The sequence below is a fragment of the Panthera onca genome, chromosome E1 (assembly GCF_046562875.1).
Source record: "Panthera onca isolate mPanOnc1 chromosome E1, mPanOnc1 haplotype 2, whole genome shotgun sequence".
Classification (NCBI taxonomy): Eukaryota; Metazoa; Chordata; class Mammalia; order Carnivora; family Felidae; genus Panthera; species Panthera onca.
The window spans coordinates 42,233,830-42,254,728 of NC_138352.1; the positions used below are offsets into that span (position 1 = coordinate 42,233,830).

Consider the following 20,899-nt stretch of genomic DNA (forward strand, 5'->3'; position numbering starts at 1 on the left):
TAAAAAAATAGAGCACCTGGGTGGCTCAGTTGATTGGGTGTCCAGCTTCTGCTTGGGTCACGAGTTTGTGGTTCGTGGGTTTGAGCCCTGCGTCAGGCTCTGTGCTGATGGTGCAGAGCCTGCTTAGGATTCTCTCTTTCCCCCTCTCTCTCTTTCATGCACTCTCTCTCTCTCTCAAAAAAATAAACTTAAAAAGAAAAAAGAACACAGTGCTCTGGGTGTATTAATATATACATGAAAATTAAAAAATGGGTTTGCATCTCATTTAAAAAATTTAGTTCACCATGCACACACATACAAAATGAATATTGTATGATTCATTTATACAAGACTCAAACATAGGTAAAGCTAATGTATAGGGATAGAAATTAGAATAGTGGTTACCTCTGCGGGGCAGTATCAACTGGGAGAGGGCAAGAGAGAGCCTACTGCAATGCTAGAAATGTTGCTCTCTATCCTGGTTTTGCATGGTGGTTGCTTAGGTACATAGCTAGAATTTCACTAAGCTATATAGTAAAATTTGTGCACTTTAGTGTATGTAAGTAATAAAGGAAGGCATTCCAAGATCTAGGAAGCAGCATTTCAAAGGCAGAGAGTGTTCACACAGAAGCCAAATCACAGAAACTACAAGGGCTTGCCAGACTAAAGACTGTCTTCAAACCATAGGTGTTGGGCACTTCCCACTGATGAGCATCTGAGTAAAATGACCAGTTGTGTATTTCAGAAAGATTATTCTGGTGGAAATATAAAGAATGGATTGAGGAGATAGGAGACTAATAATAGTCCAGAGGACAGAAGGCCTTTTCTAAGGCAGTAACTTTAAAGATGCAGAAGTAAGGGGGCACCTGGGTGGCTCAGTCAGTTAAGCATCCGACTTTGGCTCAGGTCATGATCTCGTGGTTTGTGAGTTCCAGCCCTGCGTTGGGCTCTGTGCTGACAGCTCAGAGCCTGGAACCTGCTTCAGATTTTGTGTCTCCCCCTCTCTATGCCCCTCCCATACTCATGCTCTGCCTCCCTCTCTCAATAATAAACATTAAAAAGTTTTTTAAAAAAAAGATGCAGATGAAACGTAAGATAGTAAGAAGATATCATCAAAGGGACACTGTGATGGATTAAATTTGAACAGAGAAAATTTAAAAAAAGGTCTCAACTGATAAACCAGGTTTCTGGCTTGGGATCATAGGCAGTAAACCACATACATGCAATATATAAGCCGATCTGTGGAAAAATAAGTTGCATTTAGTTTGGGACTCTACTGAAATAATATTAAAAAACACGCTCCAAAAAAAAAAAAAACTCCACTCAAAATAGAACATTTTTCTATGACGTTATTTACTGCCAAGTGCTCATTCAGTTGATATCCTATTTCTTTCATTATTTAAATATAATTTATTTGGCAATCTTCTGTCAACTTCAATTTATATCTATATGTACCAGTAATGTGACAATATAAAATGCTTCCACCATTAGATAATTACTCCTTACTATGCCTCTAAGCCTATAAAGAATAAGTAATTTCTTGTCCTTCCATAATTAGCTGTAAAGAGGTATTCTTACCTCAGCATCTCTGACAAAGAATTAACTTCTGATCTATAAAACTCCACACAGTGAAATATTTCACTTATGGATGCTTGCATAAACTAAAGAATCTCTAAACCAAATTTATTAATCAAACAACTGCTCTAAACCCACCACAGCTTCCTACCACAGCTGCTCACCAACAGATTCCAAAACCAACTTTAAAGCAGAGCCAGAAATGACATAATAAAACATTAATACAAGTAACATTTTTTAAAGGCAAAAGATGCATTTAAATATATGTACACAGATATAAAAATACAAGTTTTAAACCTCAGGGCATACACCCATGAGCACACACACATTTATCCTGAACAAAGTTTTCTCTAAAAGTTTAATCTGGTTTTTAGAAAAGATTGCTTTGATATACAATTCAGCCATTCAACAAACACGTACTGAGTAGCTAACATAGGACAAATAACATGCAATTGCTAGAAATAGCAGTGAACAAAACAGACATGTCCCCACCCTCATGGAGGTTTACAATCTAGTGGTATGTGATCATGAAAACTGCAATCTAGGGCAATGTCTTCCTCTTACCCCAGTTTCTAACTGACCATGCAATGAATCTGCCCTAAGGCTTAAATTAAGACCCACATGACCAGAGATTAAGGATTACTAAAAAGGAACTTCAGTATCAGTATAATTACTTGGTTAAAACAGAGACAGCCTCTTAGAAACTGAAGAGTGGAAAAAAAAGAATAGAGATATAAGAATTATTTTAAAGCAAGAAAGCACCAGGTCAAGAATGAAGGCCTTAAAGCTTCACTACCCATTGCACCCTTCTTCAGGAAGCTACCAGAGAACAAGCTCCATCAAAATAACGCGTAAGTCAAGAAAGAGGAAACAAGGCATACAACAGGAGATCCAACACAGAACACTGAAGGAAATCTCAGTATAAATGGTAAAGAAGATCCCAGCATGGCAGCTATGCTTCAAGCACAAAGGCAATAGGTACAGACCTGAATAGGCCAAAAAGCTCCAAAAAAATTTTCCAATATAATGAGCCAAGTGAACATTAATATATGGATTAGATTTAACTATTGGTGGGATTTTGGGGGTTGAATTATAGTGAATAGAATCCCAAGCAAATAAAAGAGAAGATAATTATTAAAGGAAATATTTAGAAGGAAAGTATACAGGAAAAGTAATCCTACTATATTAAATGGCTTAGCTGTGAAAAGCATTTATAAAAACCTAATCATGTAAATACTGAACAATGATCTAACCATAATTAAAATATACATATACCAAGATGAGGAAATGGGACTACAGGGGGCGTACATGTGTGTATCTGGAGGGCAGGTAGCAGTGAAATAAAGAGCTAAATCCTAATCTTTAATACTGGGATGCCAAATAAACATTCCTTAAATGAAAAAAAAAGTATCAATATAAATATATTACTTAGAGATAAAAAGTAAAGACCAATTAATAGATTTAAAATATTAAAAGTACTGGATAATAAGCAGAAGAAAACTGCCAAGGGAGACAGGGTAACAGTACTACTGCTTTCATAAGTAACCCTGTAGAACTATTTGATTCTAAATTCTGTACATATATCACTGTGATAAAAATTAAAACTAAAAGACTAGAAAAGAAGGAGGGAGGAGGAGCATTAGTTATGGAACTTAAGAGAAAAAGAAACTTCGAGCCAAAAAAAGGGGGGGAGGGGGCACCTGGGTGACTCAGGCGGTTAAGCATCCGACTTCTGCTCAGGTCATGATCTCACGGTTTATGGGTTCGAGCCCCGCATCAGGCTCTGGGCTGACAGCTTGGAGCCTGGAGCCTCCTTCGGATTCTGTGTCTCTCCTTCTCTCTGCCCCTCCCCCTGCTCATACTGTGCCTCTCTCTCTCATAAATAAATAAACATATATTTTAAAAAGCTATACATACATTTTTTATTTATTTATTTATTTATTTATTTATTTATTTTGTTTTTAGTGAATTCTATGCCCAATGTGGGGCTCAAACTCATGAGCCTGAGATCAAGAGTTGCATGCTCTACCAACTGAGCCAGCCAGGTGCCCCTAAAATTTACTTTTAAATCACCTGGACTATTTCAAACCAATGAGAACACTCTGTATATTGATGTAAATCTTATTCTCAGCTTCCAAATTAACACTGTACATTTTAAACAAGTAAGTTTCCAACTCTTAGATTTGGCAGTAGGATGATGCTTGTCATCATGGATGAAAAGTACATGAAGATCACTGTCTAAAAATAAATCATTTCATGAGCAAAATTATTAAATATTACATTTTTACAAAAAGACATTCTCCAGTGTTCATAAACATAATACTTAATGACACACTAGTCTCTTAATATCCACTTAGTAATTTACATTATGAGGTATCAACTTAAATACCTGAACTAAACAGATAAAATTATATATTATATTTAAGGCTGTTACATTTTTATCTATCATTCAAAATCTTTAGCACATTTTTCAAAGCTGATTTAAGGAAATCTTGAGATGAATACATTGTTTGGTATACTGAGTCCTTATCAGTACCTGATCATTTACCCTCCAACCTTACAAACATTATTCAAGTTCTCCAAATCTTCTACCCATCATTTATACATTCACCGCCATCCAATATTTACTGAACACTTAAAATACACCTGGCACTGCACCTATACTGGTACCGGAGATTCATGATCATGTCTGACAATAAACATGTTAATTATACATTATGATAAAAGCTACAAATGACCGTTACAGAATAGTGCAACACTGATGGAAAACCACTTCATATAAGATAAGAGAAGGCCTTACTAAGGCCATCAGAGCTTGGACTTCAGGTATGAAGAATGAGCCAGACCTGTGAAAATTTGTAAGCAGCCTTTCCAGCCTGAGAGGAAAGGAATCAACAGAATCTCATTTGAGTTGTAGGATTACACTGGCTGCTGCCGTGAAACTAGAAAACCACTGCATGGTATCTTAGAAAGAGATGATGGCAGCTAGGACTAGAGTAGCAGCAGTGAAGATGAATAGAAGTTAACAGACTAGACTGGATACCAAACTAAATGAAGTCAGATGGCCAACTCAAACTGGGGATAAGAAGATAGGCCAGATGGTGAAAGGAAGGAAAAACTGAGGAAGTCTGCAAGATTCTTCACTTTAGCAACTATCTTGCAATAGCAGTACTAATTATTATCCTGGAAGAAAGACTAGGGGAGGACTACTTTGATAGAAGGGTCCTTTTCATAATGCAATCTCTTTAGAGTCTTTCACAAGTCATTAAAAAAGGCAAGAATCACAGCAAACCTTAAAAGCCTTTTCCTCTGAGGGCTACAATGCTGAGACAACCTAACTTCTTTATGGAAATGAAAGAGGAGCTGGAGAATTTCTTTGTAAAACTTCATTTTAGCATAGTTTCCTTTAATGCTGTGCAACATCAAGGATTCCAAGAACCATATTACAGCAAGGTCTTGATATATCAATTTTTCTGACCCTTGTCTACAAAATAGTTATTAACTTGAGATTTCCCTGAACTAAAAAGAGACTTATGTCAATGAACATTAAATCCCTAATAAGGAAGGGTGTTAAAGAAGGCCTTCATCTTTGAATAGATAGGTCTTCTAATAGATAGGTCTCTGACTTTAACGTAAATACTAAAATACTAGTTTCATCAGGCTTTTGTGTCAGTAATTAATGATCCACCTTTTATTTTCAAAAGATCCTTATTACTAGATAAGAGGAACAAGAAAATTTATTCGCATAAAGAAAGAGGTGGAGTGGCTCAATTTAAATATTCATTTTTTTAAAAAGCAGATTTTTTGTTTAAAGTTATTTATTCATTTAAGTAATCTAAACCTAATGTGGGGCTCAAACTCACAATCCGGAGATCAAGAGTCCCATGCTCCTTAGACTAAACCAGCCAGGTGCCCCTGCAGTGGCTCAATTTAAATACATACATCATGAAGCCTAAAAGGTAAAAGCAGAAGCATAAACAAGTCCTGAGCAGAGAAGCCATACTTTCTGGATACAGTATGAAAAGAACTCTTAGTCCCATCTTAGTCTTCTCAGTACCATTATCAAACCATCGCCCATTTTTTCTAATTGGAGTATAACTGACATACAACATTATATCAGTTTTAGGTGATCTGACAATTATATACATTACAAAATGCTCACCATGATTAGTGTAGTTAGCATCTGTCGCCAAAGTTATTACAATATTATTGACTATATTCTCTCTGCTGAACTTTCCATCCCCGTGACTTAATTATAACTGGAGTTTGTACCTCTTAATCTCCTTCACCTAGTTTACCCATTCCCTCACCCGCCTCCCCTCTGGCAACCACTAACTTTTTTCTCTATATTTATGAGTCTGTTTCTCTTTGTTGCTATTGGTTTGTTCATTTGTTTTTTAGATTCCACATATAAGTGAAATCATATGGTATTTGCTTTTCTCTATCTGACTTGTTTCATTTAGCATAATACCCTCTAGGTCTATCCATGTTGTCCAGATTCAAATCACCAACATTTTTTTTTTTTTAAGTAGGATTCACACCCAGTATGGAGCCCAATGCAGGACTTGAACTTACAACCCTGAGATCAAGACCTAGGCTGAGATCAAGAGTCAGATGCTTAACCAACTGAGCCACCCAGGCACCCCAAAACCACCAACTTTTAATTCATAAATAAAATACCTTCACCTCTGCAGCTATTTAACATCAAACCTTCTAATCCAGCTCTCAGACTTAATCTTTAGTACTCCAAATCCAAAGATGGATTTCCTATAGTCCTAGCAAGAATAATAATCATTTCTCTAACTTTTCCTGTGACCTACATATTATCAAGTACCAAAAATCTTCCTTTTCTCCTGAAAAAACAACTCATGATTGGTTGGTCACCACATTACTAACCCTAGGTTACTTACACATCTTTCTGGAAGGCGACCCTGAATGCTGTCACTGTGAAGTCTCACTAACCAGGCACAAGACAAACAATTAACAAAAAAAAAAAAAAAGAAAAGAAAAAAAAAAAAAAAAACAACAGCTGTTCAGTTTGGTAAATGGAAGGCCATTATCCATCAAGTGATGTCACCTCATTCTGCTCATCCTCCCCAAATCCAGGGTTCATTAGTGTATTTATCTCCTCTTTGTCATGGACACTCCATAAGGAGTGTCGAACTGGAGACTATGAAGAACAGCACCTATGTAATTATTTAGGTGACTACATATAAAGAGACTAACTTAAAACTGCCCCATTTTTCTCCTTTATGTATAATAACAGCTGGTTAGGTATACTTGCAAATGGCTTAACCAAAACTTGCAATTCCACTGTAATGCAAGAAGAGTTCACTGATAGATTTAATAAATTCAGATGAAGGCAAATTAAGTGCCTTAATAAGAGAAAACAGTGCATCCTAGAAGATGCCAACTGTGAAATTAAATTTTCACTGATACAATGATATATTATGCTAAACCACCTAACATCACATCATAGGCAGTATAATATCAACGAGATTTTAGTATTAACACTACGAAACTTGATGAATAAAATCTTGATTGGTGAGTCAATGTTTTAGAGCTTATTAGCGCTGGTAGATAATAAGCAAAATGAAAAGTACTGGAATCTTCAACTATTACATGCTTAATTATTTCACTAGCAAAGACAATAACCTTTAAGTGACGAGGAAATAAAACACTTTAATACACAATTATTGAGCACATACAATGAAATGAATAGTGTTAGGGCACTTTCAGGCCAATACACCAACACACACTCTACATTCCTATAGCACTTCGTTCTATAGCACTGTAGAATTTAACATACTATATGTTAGTTATTTATAAATGATATACATATATACTACTTTTTGCAAATATTGTCCATTATCAAACATACACAAAATAAGGGCACCTGGGTGGCTCAGTCAATTAAGTGTCCAAGTTCAGCTCCGGTCATGATCTCACGGTTCGTGAGTTCCAGCTCCGCATCGGGCTCTGTGCTGACAGCTCAGAGCCTGGAACCTGCTTCAGATTCTGTGTCTCCCTCTCTCTCTGCCCCTCCCCTGCTCATGCTCTGTCTCTCTCTCTCAAAAATAAATAAAAATTAAAAAAAAAATTCACAAAATACAACTTTAAAAAGATGTGTCAGTATTTTATCCCTACCTCATATGGATAGTCCTGCATACACCTTGAGTTACATACACTTCAGTGGACTGACCAGGCTATATGCTCCTAGAGAGAGGGTTTTAGTCATCTTTGCTTCCTTGGTACCTAAGTCACAGGTAGCACTCAGTAAAAATTGCTGTATTTCATCACTCAACTATTTAGTCCAATGTAAAGTGCCAAAATTCTTTCTAAAAAATTTTTTTAATGTTTATTTATTTTTGAGAGAGACAGAGAGCAAGCAGGGGAGGGCAGAGAGAGAGAGAGAGACACAGAATCAGAAGTAGGCTCCAGGCTCTGAGCTGTCCGCACAGAGACAAATGCAGGGATTGAACTCACGAACCATGAGATCATGACCTGAGCCAAAGTCGGACACTCGACTGACTGAGCCACCCAAGCACCCCAGTTCTTCTTAAGGAAAAGGATTAGAAGAAATTCACCCACTATATTTTATTAACATCATTTAAAAGTTAAGGACAATTTTAATTCAGCCAATTCTAGGGGGGAAAAAAAGCCTTATTATTCTCAGTTTCCAGAATGATGAAACGGAGAGAGGAGCAGGAAGAAAGAATTAAAGAACTGGAGATTTTTAAGTTTCTCAGAGTTCTAAAATACTCTAAACTTCAACAACTCTTTCATTCAATATTTTTTAATACTATGCTCCAAGCATTTAGAATATATTTTCAGGAATACACAAGCCACAAACTTAGATGCAATAGGAAGTGAAATAAAGAGATGAACATAGCTGCTAAAATTCTCAGTACTCGTGAAGTACAGTAGATGTACTTCAGAAAATACCAGCAATCTAAACCAGGGTCAAGCCTTTCAAAGAAAAGCCTATTTGCATTCTATTCAAGATATTCAAGATAGATAACAAAAATAAAAGCTACCACAAATCTCCCTTAAAAAACTTTAAAGGTATGATTTCAGAAAACTATTAATGTTTATATAACTGGCACACAGTCTAGCTAAAATAGCATGCAAAATCAATCTTCCTAATTTCTAGAGCTTCTGAAATGTAAATGAGAAGTCACTAAACTGCCCTTCGCTTAGGTAGTGTTATCTGTCATTAACATAACACTCCATTTCCAAGGCTCTGTTTTACAAGATAAACTGCCTGCAATTCCATGTTTGCTTCCAGCAATATACAGTTGACTATTTTTTTTAATACTACCTAAATATGGTTAGGCATTATTTACTGGTCAGTAATTTTAAGAAAGCCAAGAGGGGTAGGCATTTCAGTAGTTTATCAAACTTGCTTTTTTACTTGTACAGTGATTCATATAACCTACATTGTGTTTGTCCAATCCTCTCCCTAACACCCACCCCTATTCACCCTAAAAAGTAAATAAGACCAACAGATAGAGGTTTTGGTACCTATTTAGTTCATGTGCCCCCGCCAAAAGTTCCCAGACCATTTTTTAGCTCTACCAAAAGTTTTATAAATTCTTTCTATATAACCTCAGTAAATGAAATTCTATATTAAAGTCTAACATTTACTACGGTAAATAGTATATTCAAAAGAATTGCCCACTTTAAAAAAAAAAAAAAAAAAGCTCCTGGTTTACATTTAGAAATACTACTTATCAGTTTGGTTCTCTCTTTTGCTTTAATTTTCTTCTGGAGCAAAACTGATAAAACAAATTTATTCAAAGAAGAGTTAAAGGTTTTAACAAATATTTTGCTACCTCTTCAAATATACATTTTAAATTCAACAGGCAAACACTTCATAATAAATTGAACAAAGACCTTCAATCAAATCAGTTTAAAACACACCAACTATTTATTTCCTTTATATTTACAAAAGTACTAAAACCTTAGTTTGATATGAGAGAAAGTGGGGTACAGTTGAATAAAAGTTAAATTTTAGAATTCCTTTAATGCCAGCTACATCACCCTCAAACTTAAGAAACAAAATACTTCTAAACCATGAAGCTGTGAATCAATTTGATTGATGTCCTCTTTCATGCCATGTAAAGCCATTGCCTAATTGAGGCCAGACCTGTCAGGCTCAACAGCATCCCGGAAATGACCAGCCTACTAGGGCTGGAAACACATCAAGAATTTGGAATATTTCTCATATTGAGAAAAAAGTTCAAGTAAAATTGTCCATAAGAACAATCATTCATTGTTCTGTAGGAAAAAAAGATATAAAAAGCATATTTTCGTTATTCTGGTCAGTCCACAATGAACACATACACCTAAATTCTTTATTTTCAGGTGATATCCCACTGAATTTACCTTTGTTTCTTACATACAAACAAGAGTTTACTACTAAATCCTCATTTTGAATGTCTGTCTTTCAAGCCAATTTTTATTTTATATCCTTAGCTACTGAAACCATCACCTGGAGCAAGGCTGGTTTCTTGACTTAGAAACCTGTTAACAATAATGCCAAGCATCCAACCTGCTTAATGTTTCACTTCTTATCAAAAAAAACCCCCATTAAATGTCGAAAAGAAATACACGCATACATACATACACACACACACTCAAATCCCACTCATGAAAAATTAAGTCACATTCCGGCCATAAACTGCAACAGACACTTCCAGTTAGCGTGTGCTTTAGTAATCACCGACAGCGGTATCAGAGAAAGTGGTAGGGGGTTGGGGCTATTAGCAACACACTGCATCAGAGCCAATAAGCAGCAGGCTAGGACTGGCAGCAAGGCCGGTCTCTAAAGGGAGCTATAACACAATATCAGAATGCTGAATTTCCGAATGCCATTTTATAGGAAGGGAGGGGGTGAGAACTGGGGATCAAGTGCAATAAAAGGCTCTGGCCAACGTCTAAGGAGATGTAACCTAAGACAAGGTCTTGTGCAAAACCAGCTGTCCAGTCTCATCTCACCTCAAATACAACTTAATTTCAGGTCGTTCTTATCAAAGTCAGCCGCTCAAAAGGTGAGGGGGTGGCAGGAGTGGATGACGATAGCCCCCTAGAGACTAGCAAAGGCCCTCGGAAAAGGCGGAGACTCCACTACTGGAAGGGGCTTCCAACAGCAAAAAGAGAAGAGGGCTTTGCAGCCGCCTCCCCTCTCCCTTCCAACCAAGGTTGTTGGGTATGAGCTTAGGATGTTGTCGGGTTTTATGAAGGAGTGATATGAGAAAATGGCAGTAAAGGATGAGGGGGGCTGGAATGGCTGATGCCACCCAAGAAAGGAGGGAGAGAAGACTTCCCTGGACACATCCAAGATAACAACGCCACCAAAGAGCACGGGCATTTCCGTGCCAGAGCCAGATACCCCTCTCTCTGGGAAAGCTTCTCCCCCTTTCCATACGGTCCCAATTCCCAAACACTGCTCCCACCCGACCCTTCTCCCTCATAATATTCCCCGTCGCTCCCCCAAAGAGGGCCTCCTTTCCCATCCTCCTCAGGCACCCTCAAGCGCTCAACCTCCCCTTCCCCGGTCACCCACCCTCGGGGCAGCCTGTCGCTGGCCTCCCCCGCACCTCGTCCAGACCCCTCCCCCCCTCACCTCTCCTCAGAGCCTCCTCGTAGCTGAGGAATCCGATCCGTGACTCCTTGGCGCCCATGCTCCCCTCATCCCCTCGGCCGGGGGTCGGAGCCTAATCTCGCCCCCACCCCCCCTCCCGCCTGCGACTAGGCGTCCCTGGGTGACGGTGTCGGCGTCCCCCAGCCCCCTCCTCTCCCCACACTAACAAGTGCGGCTTCTGCCCCGGCAGCTCCTCCCGGCCGCCGCCACCGCCTCCATGCCTAATCACGTGACCCGCTCCCACCCCGCCCCCTTCCCCTCCCTCCTACTCCGCCCTTTTCTCTCCTCCCTTCCCTTTCCTCCTCACGCCCTTTTCCCTCCCCCCACCCCCCTCCCGCCGGCCCCGCCGAGGGTCACCTGACCCGAGGCCGGGGATTGTTCCGGGTAATGGCCGCCGGGGGCCACTCACTTCGCCCCGCCCCAAGCTCTCCGCGCGCAGGAGCGCAGAGGAGGGGCCGGATCCCGCGCGTAACGCATCATCTCCCAGTTTCCCTCCAATCCGAAGCCGCAATGCCGGGGAGCCTCCGCCCGTCTGCGGGGGTGGGGGGGGAGGTGACTTCCGGGGCGCTCGGGGCCGCGTCTCCCGCCCACGCGTTCTGGAGCCTGACGGGCGGGGCTGGAGCAACTGGCGGTTTGTCTGGCCCTGGTCAGGCCCTGTCTTGGGTGGAATCTTAGGGAATCGGGGTCTCAGGGGTGCAGTGAGAGAAAGAGGCAGGCAGGGGAGAAACTCCTAACGTTACGGAAATTTTTGGCTGGGAGGGAGTTGTGAGAAGAAAAGAGACTCTCAAGGATTTCCTGTGATGAAAGCATTCTTAATCCTGGTGGGGAGATCCCTGAGGAAAATGAACCTTGTGACAAAGTTTAGAATATATTTCTTTTCACGTTACCTGTACCTCCCCACCCCTGTTGACTCTAGATTTCCTTTCACATTGGCAAGCCCACCTCTGAGCCTGCCTCTACTGGAAACTGCTGTGCAAAAGGCTTCAGCTTGCTTATGTCCAAGCATTGCCCACCCCGCCCGCCCATGGGAGATGTGAGGTTTATGAGATTTACAACAGTTTCTTGCTTTTCAAAAAAAATTTTAATTGTGGTAAAATACTAACAACTATTTTTAAGTACCTCATGAGTGGAATCATATGGTATTTCTCCCTTTTGTTACTGGCTTATTTAACTTAGCATAATGTCCTCAAGGTTGGTCGCTGTTGTAACATGTCAGAATTTCTCAGATTTACAGAGTTCCCAGAATTCCACTTTTTAAGTATATACCCGAAGAATTGAACTCAGGGACACATATTTATACACCCATATTTATAGAACATTATTGACAATAACTAAAATGTAGAAACAACCCAAGGTGTCCAACAATGGACAGGTGAATAGATGTGGTATAGTTGGCCCTTGACCAACACAGATTTGAATTGCATGGATCCTCTTGTATGTAGATTTCTTTTTTTCTACAAATACGGTACAGTACTGTGAATGTATGTTCCTTAGTTCTTAGCATTTTCTTTCGTCTATTTTATTGTAAGTTATATATAGCATGCAATATATGTGTTAATGAACTTTTTACGTTATTGGCAAGTATTGGCAAGGCTTCTGGTTAGTCAACAGTAGGCTATTAGCAAAGTTTTGGAGGAGTTATATAAGAGTTTTTGACTGCAGGAGGATTTGTGCCCCTGACCCTTTCACTGTTCAAGAGTTAACTGTATAGGGGCACCTGGGTGGCTCAGTTAAGAGCCGGAGTTCAGTTCAGCTCATGATCTTACAGTTGGGTTCCTGGGTTAGAGCCCAGCATTGGGCTCTCTGCTGTCAGCAAGCAGTCTGCCTTGGATCTTCTGTCTCCCTCCCTCTCTGCTGCTCCCTAAATTGCTCTCTCTCTCTCTCTCAAAAATAAACATTTAAAAAAAAAAACAGAAAAGTTAACTGTATGTACAGTGGAATGCACTTTTTTAAGTCTATTCAATTTGTTTTTGTTAGTCTTCACCCTCAAAGTCACAGTATAAAGCTTTTGGATAAGGAAAGAACTTTTAAAAAATAACCATTTGGATTAGATTACACAGGAGGTGCCAGTTAGGCAATTCAGACCCAGCAAAAGGATTTTAATTCCTTAAGCCAACAGATTATAATATGCTCTGCTAAAGAAAGAAGGTAATACTCTTGTTTCTGTACTCACCTTTCCTGGCAGACCAGATGAGCAGCGTGGCTTTATTAGTCACTGTGTTGCCCTTTCCAGTTCACTGTGAGGCAGTTAATTTTAAGACCTCAGATTAGTTAAAGGCCATGAATAAAGGGGTTGGGAATGTATTTCAAAGCCTTTAATTTCCAGATCATTAATTTGGTGTAGACAGAAGTATCCAGACAAAACAACTCTGTCATCTTCAGCCTATACTTAGATTATCGTAATTAATGGGAAGTGAGTCTTAAGGGCTCAGCTGTATACAGGGGAAAAGACCCTCAAGAATTCAACTGCAACATACCTAAGTATTACTACTGTCCCAGATAATCACTACCTAAAGCCAACCTTGGTGCACAAAAGACAGACCTGCGTGATTATCTACCCATTTGATTTATAGTGGAATTGGAAGCAAATTGTTTTAGGTCTTTGTAGTACTTGCCACACTTGAAAGGTGAAACTAGAGTTGGACTTAATCTGTCACATGAAATAGTAAATTATTATACTCAGCAAAGAATAGAATATGAACTTTATAATGAAAGATTTAGAGCAGTACTAACACACAAGAACTTTAAAATTCTCCTGCTTGGTTTCAGGCCTGGCTTCCTATAGGGCCATAAAAATTTTCACCCCATCACAGCATTTACCATGGATTACACACTTCTCAAAATTTTGAGTTGAGATAGCAAACTAAGAAATAGTATTTCTCCTTTGTCTGAGTTAAATTAAGCATATTATTGAAAGCAGTGAAGCAGACAGTTATGTCTGATGGGAATTTTAAATGTTAAGCTGGGATTAAAACTTGCCTTTTGGTTTGTATTACACAGTATCAGGCAGTCAAATGTTAAACACCCCTCTCTAAGTTAAAACTGACACAGTACTTAAGTTTGATTATGTAGAAAATCTAAAGTCTACTTCTCATGCTTAAAGGAATTCTATTAATCATTTAGTTTCTTCACTTTCATTATATTTCACTTTAATCCACTGAAGAGTTGGCCAGAGACCTGACTCTAAGCATTAGGTTGCACTTGGGGAACCATTGTTTTCACTATAATTACATACCTGTGAAAGAGCTGTCCATATGAAGATTTAAAGCATGGGAGATTGGCATGTAATTTCTGCTTCCAGTTGAGCAACCCAAATGACAGAGGTCCTCAGTTTATTCTCAAAGAAATCACACAGGAATAGGACAGAGTCATTTTAGTACTTGCCAAAGAAGCTTAGGTCATAGACAGGGAGGTCAATACAATAAAGAAGGGTGCAACAGCACCCAATTCATGTATAACTTTATTTTCACCAAGTGAGACCAACAATGTATGAAGCATGCCTATACAATAAGAGAATTGATTTTTTTGGGGAATGCAAGCTGGTGCAGCCACTCTGGAAAACAGTATGGAGGTTCCTCAAAAAACTAAAAATAGAACTACCCTACGACCCAGCAACTACTAGACATTGATTCAAGGGATACAGGTGTGCTGTTTCGAAGGGACACATGCACCCCCATGTTTATAGCAGCACTATAGACAATAGCCAAAGTATGGAAAGAGCCCAAATGTCCATCAATGGATGAATGGAAAAGAAGAAGCAATCAAAAAGAATGAAATCTTGCCATTTGCAACTATGTGGATGGAACTGGAGGGTATTATGCTAAGTGAATTAGAGAAAGACAAAAATCATATGACTTCACTCATATGAGGACTTTAAGAGACAAAACAGATGAACTTAAGGGAAGGGAAACAAAAATAATATAAAATGGGGGGGGGGGCGGGACAAAACAGAAGAGACTCATAAATATGGAGAACAAACTGAGGGTTACTGGAGGGGTTGTGGGAGGGAGGATGGGCTAAATGGGTAAGGGGCACTAAGGAATCTACTCCTGAAATCATTGTTGCACCATATGCTAACTAATTTGGATGTAAAGTTTAAAAAATAAAAAATTAAATAAAAAAAAAGAGAATTGATTTTTTTCCCCAGTATTATATACTTGTCACCTTATAATGACACAATATAAGGATGTGGTCACTTGTGTTGTATTTTTAAAATATTGTGTTTTAGAATAAATAAAAATATAACTTAAAAAAATTTTTTTAGACAGAGAGAGTGCGAGCCAGGGAGGGGCAGAGAGAGAGGGAGATGCAGAATCCAAAGCAGGCTCCAGGCTCTGAGCTGTCAGCACAGAGCCCGATGCGGGGCTCCAGTGCATGAGCCATAAGATCATGACCTGAGCTGAAGTCGGACACCCAACTGACTGAGACACCTGGGTGCCCCTAAAAATACAACTTTAGGGGTGCCTGAATGGTTCAGTCATTAAGCATCTGACTCGATATCGGCTCAGGTCACTATCTCGCATGAGATCACACCCTGCGTGGCTCTGCACTGATGCACAGAGCCTGCTTGGGTACTTAGGAGTCTCTCCCTCCCTCTCTCTCTGCTTCTCCCCACTCAGGCTCCCCCCTTCTCAAAATAAGTATGTAAACATTTAAATATATATATAACTTTAAGCACTTTAAGCTATTTTTAATGAAAATAATATATATTCTATGTTAAAAAATGTTTTTCCACCACTAAAAAAAGTGTATGTGAAGTAAAAGATCACACTTTTTTTTTTTTTAACATTTATTTATTTTTGAGACAGAGAGAGACAGAGCATGAACGCGGGAGGATCAGAGAGAGAGGGAGACACAGAATTCGAAACAGGCTCCAGGCTCTGAACTGTCAGCACAGAGCCCGACACAGGGCTCGAACTCACGAGCAGTGAGAACATGACCTGAGTTGAAGTCAGATGCTTAACCGACCGAGCCACCCAGGCACCCCAAAGATCACACTTTCTAATTCACCCAGTCTCATTCCCTCATTCCAATTTTCTGTAACTACACCCACTGCACACCTTCTTCATAGTCCACATACTGATCTGCAATTTGTTTTTCACTCAATAGTATAGCTCAAATTGGTTTTCATATCACCTTATAGAACTACCTTATTCTTTTTAACATATATAATATGCCAATTTTGTGTATTTGATGTATAATTAACCAATTACCTGTTGACAAACATTAGGTTGTTTCATTTCAATATTACAAACACTATTGCAATAAACATCCTAATACATATATCATCTTAACATATATGACTGCATCTGTAGATGGGATTTCCAGAAATTGAACTTCAGAGTCTAAGAGTATGTTAGATGTTGCTGAATTGCCAGCCTAAAGATTTGGATCAATTTACATTCTAATCAAGAGTATCAGAGAAAGCCAATTTCCTTTCACCTTGCTAACATTAATATCAATTTAAGCTGATTTTTGTCATTACCTTCTACCTATCACAAATCCTACCAGCACAGAACTGAATCCCTGCTTTTTTTTTTTAAGTTTGTTTATTTATTTTTGAGAGAGGGAGAGAGAGCACAAGCAGAGGAGGGACAGAGAGAGAGAAGGAGACACAAATTCTGAAACAAGCTCCAGGCTCTGAACTCTCAGTACAGAGCCTGACAAAGGGCTTGAACCCATGAACCAGGAGATCATGACCAGAGCCAAAGTCGGACGCTGAGCCCCAGACGCCCCTGAATCCCTGTTTTTCTAAACATGAAATTCATTTTCATTTTAAACCTGAACAAAATATTTTAGGAATGACTAAAAAAATGTCATTCTCTAGTCTGCATTTAAAGATGTTTCTCCTTTCTATTTATCATTCTTTAGAAGACACCTAAAATTGGCAAAATTTCAACAGGGCACATTCCCTAAGAGCTTCTGCTTCACAAGACACATAAGCTAAAACTAAGAATGGCAAAGAAGTAAAACATTCAAAGTGAAGGCCTTTAACTTAGACCTAGTTTAGAAAGTCTCTTTTTCTGTCTTACCACGATCCATGCTTGGCAAACAATTTGCACTACCCACTGAACCTGTGAGTAAATGTTTACTCTTTATAATATTGCAAATTGCCCTCCTCCACCCCAACTGCAATGAAGGTGTATTTACATCTTTCAACAGTTTACAAAGGTTGGGGAGTGGGTATTGTGTACAGTTCCTGAAAATTCAAGCAGTTTCTTTTTAGTCTTCCTCTGATCTTATTCCTTCTAATGTGGCAACTGCATTTTACTCTTAGGCCAGCTTTTTCCAGCAAAATACAAACTACAAGTTTAAGAATAAGTACATTAATTGAATTCTAATCAGCAGTTAAAACATAGAATAATACAGACTCCAGCTGTAAACAGATAAGATATACCTTACCTCACTTTCCAGGTTCTAAATAGACTTTGTCTAGTCATCTAAAGTCCAGCTTATCATACTAATATGCTTTGTTAGATATTTGAGAAAAACCAACTCCAGCTGTATACCTTAGACTTTGATTTCTTTGTCTAGTAGATGAAAGATTTAAACTCAACCAGGCTTTTTCCAGTTCTTAAATTCTTTATCTCTTGAAATGTACATTCTTTTGCCAGCTCAAATCTTTTTATTTTTAGTTCACCCTGAGTTTTCTTCTCACCTGGTTATTAATACAATACTTCTATTCTCTTTTCCACCTTTTGCTGAACTACCAATTTGCTGTTTGTCTAATTGTCCTCCCTTTCTCGACTCCAGGCTTACTTTTGATCAATAACTATTATTTTGATGGGGGAGACCATGTATGTGTGGGGACAGAGGCTATATGGAAAATTTCTGTACTTTCTGCTCAATTTTGCCTCAAACCTAAAACTCTCCTAAAAAAATATGATAACCAAAAATTCTGATACAGAGATGCACCTGCCTACATGTAAGTATTTAATAGCTAGTAATTGTGGTATAATTAAAAAACCCTTGAGAGAGATTCACTGTAGGAATGGGGATGGGGTAAATCATTATTAGTCTTCAAAGGTTTTAGTACATGAAGCTAAATATGCAGTATGTGAGTTGTGATTTTAGGTTTAGGTAAAATTCTTTGTTTGGTGGTCCTGATCCAACAATTAGCATTTTTAAAAATCCCAACATTTTCTTCCAAAAAGATTTGAAAGCTATAAAATAGCATTTGGCTGAATGTTTTTTGGCAATTATATTCACTTACTGGCATTCTGGGGGTAAGAGTGGAATCAAATCTGGATTTCTTTGAAAAAGGAAGGAAATTTATATAAAAACAGAGGAAGTTAAGTTTCTCACTCATGCGTATCTAACAATTCACTGCCCCAACATTTGGTATGGATGTTGCAAATAGTTGATTTTAACATTTATTAAACATTTTCTGTGTGCAAGGGACTGTGCTAAACCTTAGGGAATACCAAGACGATTTTTTTTTAAAGCCTCTAAGAAGTATTATGATCAAGATAAATATAGTGTGTTATGGGAACTGAGAAGAGAGAGAGTCCAAAATAAAGGAGTGGCAGAGGGAGGAAAGCCTTGGGGGATGGGAGTCTTAAAAAACCAAGTAAGAAATCAGCTGTTCATTTACTCCTTCAACAAGCTCAAAGTGCCTTACTAGACAAGCATTGTCCTAGGTACTGAATATACAGATTTGAACAAAGAAAGATTCCTGGTCTTATGAAATGTACATTTTAGTGGAAAAGAATAGACAATAAACAAAGTAAGTAAAATAATGGTAAGTTAGTTGGTAACAAGTTCTGTGGAGAAAAATTGCAGAGAAAGGAGACAGGAAGTGCTGAGATGAGGGTTGCAATTTAAAATAGAATAGTCAGGGGACTCCTGGGTGGCTCAGTGGGTTTTCAGCCCAGGTCACGATCTCACCATCAAGCCCCACATCAAGCCCACCTTGAGCCCTGCGTCCAGTCCTGTCGGGCTCCTTGCTGAGTATCAAGCCTGCTTAAGACTCTCTCTCTCTCTTCCTCTGCCCCTCTTCCCTGCTTGCACGCTCTCTCTCTAAAATGAAAATAAAATAAAATAGAATGGTCAGGGGTGCTTGGGTATCTCATACGGCTGAGCCTTTTGGCTTAGGTCATGATCCCAAGGTCATAGGATCAAGCTCCTTGTAGGCACCACACTGAGAGTGGAACCTGCTTAAGATTTTCTCTCTCTCTCTCTCTCTCTCTCTCTCCCCCCACCCTGCCCCTTTCCCCAGCTCGCATGAATGCTCTGTCTCTAAAATAAAAATAAATAAATAAATTTTTTCAAAGAAAACAAGGTGATTTAAAAAAATAAAATGGTCAGAGACAAGCAAAAACATGACATTTAAGCCAAAATCTGAAGGAGATGGTGGAGTAAAACTTGTGGATATCCTGGGCACCTTATTCCTGGCAGGTATAAGGATCAGCAACTGGGGCTGCAACAGTAGGGAAGTGGACGGAGGCATATCCTCCCTGAAGAGGTTGGCTCTTACTATGTAGAAAATGGGATGCCACTGCAGAATTTTGCATAAAGAGATCTGTCAAACACTTTAAAAGGATCTCTTTGATGTGTTGAAAATGAACCAAAATGAGAGAAGAGACGAAAGGGTAAAGACGAGGGCTCCTGGCTGGCTCAGTTGGCAGAGCATGTGACTCTTGATTTCCAGGTTGTGAGTTTGAGCCCCATGTTAGGCATTGGGTGCACAGTTTACTAAGGAATGGAGAGAGAGAGAGAGAAAGAAAGAGAGAAAGGAAGGTAGGGCAAAGACAGGGAGAACAGTTGGAAGGCTAATGCAGTTATCCAAGCAGGAAGGGTTAAGGGAGGTTGGGTCCAAGATAATATTTGAAGGAAGAGCCAACAGGATTTATTGGTAGACTGAATTGGGATATGTCAGAAAATAACCACTTTAAAGTTGGCGGTCTAAGTAACTAGGAGGCTAGAATTGCTATTCATTGAGATGTGGAAGACAATAGGAGGAGCAGGTTTGTGGGGCAAGTTCAGGAGCTCAGCTTTAGATCTGTTACATTTGAAATGCCTGTTAGACATCCAAGCAGAGATGTTGAATATGAAGTTAAATGAAGTGAGAAAAAGTTCAGGCTGGAGATACAAATTGAGAAGTCATTAGAGAATCATGGTACTTAAAGACATGAGACTGGATGAGATTGCCAAGGACACGATCTACTCCCAAAGTAACTGGGGCTTCCAACATTAAAAGTTCAGAGATGGGGAGGGGCACCTGGGTGGCTCAGTCGGTTGAGTGTCCGACTTCAGCTCAGGTCATGATCTCACAGGTCGTGAGTTTGAGCCCCATGTCAGGCTCTGTGCTGACAGCTCGGAGCCTGGAGCCTGCTTCGGATTCTGTGCCTCCCTCTCTCTCTGCCCCAACCCACTCTCATTCTGTCTCTGCTCTCTCAAAAATAAATGAACATTAAAAAAAATTTTTTTTAAAGAGTTCAGAGATGGGGAACTAGCAAGAAGACTGAGAAGGTAACACCAGTGAGGTAGGAAAGCAAAGAAGGGGAGAGAGTGTGCCAGGAAAGAAGAAAAGTGTAAATAAAGGCACAGAGGTATAAAGTGGAACTCAAAATGTAAGAAGCTCTGCCTCATCAGAAATGCCCTTTATATGAACAAAACAGCTAGCTATTAACATAAATGAAAATTCAAAACGCATTATTAACTAGCAAGGTAGTTACTCTCACTTCTAATACTTAGTAA

General features: G+C 39.1%; 1 protein-coding gene and 1 long non-coding RNA gene across 3 annotated transcripts in view; both read right to left on the reverse strand.

Annotated features, from left to right (window-relative positions):
* The window catches only part of LOC145713121 (uncharacterized), a 37,675-nt gene extending 26,547 nt beyond the window's left edge, over window positions 1–11,128 (reverse strand). Inside the window, exon 1 of the long non-coding RNA XR_014136074.1 lies at window positions 1–11,128. This exon is cut by the window's left edge and continues 21,137 nt beyond it. This is a non-coding gene — a long non-coding RNA (uncharacterized LOC145713121).
* Window positions 1–11,413, reverse strand: part of USP32 (ubiquitin specific peptidase 32) — a 233,469-nt gene extending 222,056 nt beyond the window's left edge. The window contains exon 1 of one of the 2 annotated variants that reach the window (XM_060646580.2): window positions 11,183–11,413. In XM_060646580.2, coding sequence (XP_060502563.1) covers window positions 11,183–11,240 — 58 coding nt within the window. In that variant the 5' untranslated portion in view covers window positions 11,241–11,413. The remainder of the gene's footprint in view (window positions 1–11,182) is intronic. The other variant, XM_060646581.3, reaches the window with a different exon arrangement.
* Between the last annotated feature and the right edge of the window lie 9,486 nt (window positions 11,414–20,899).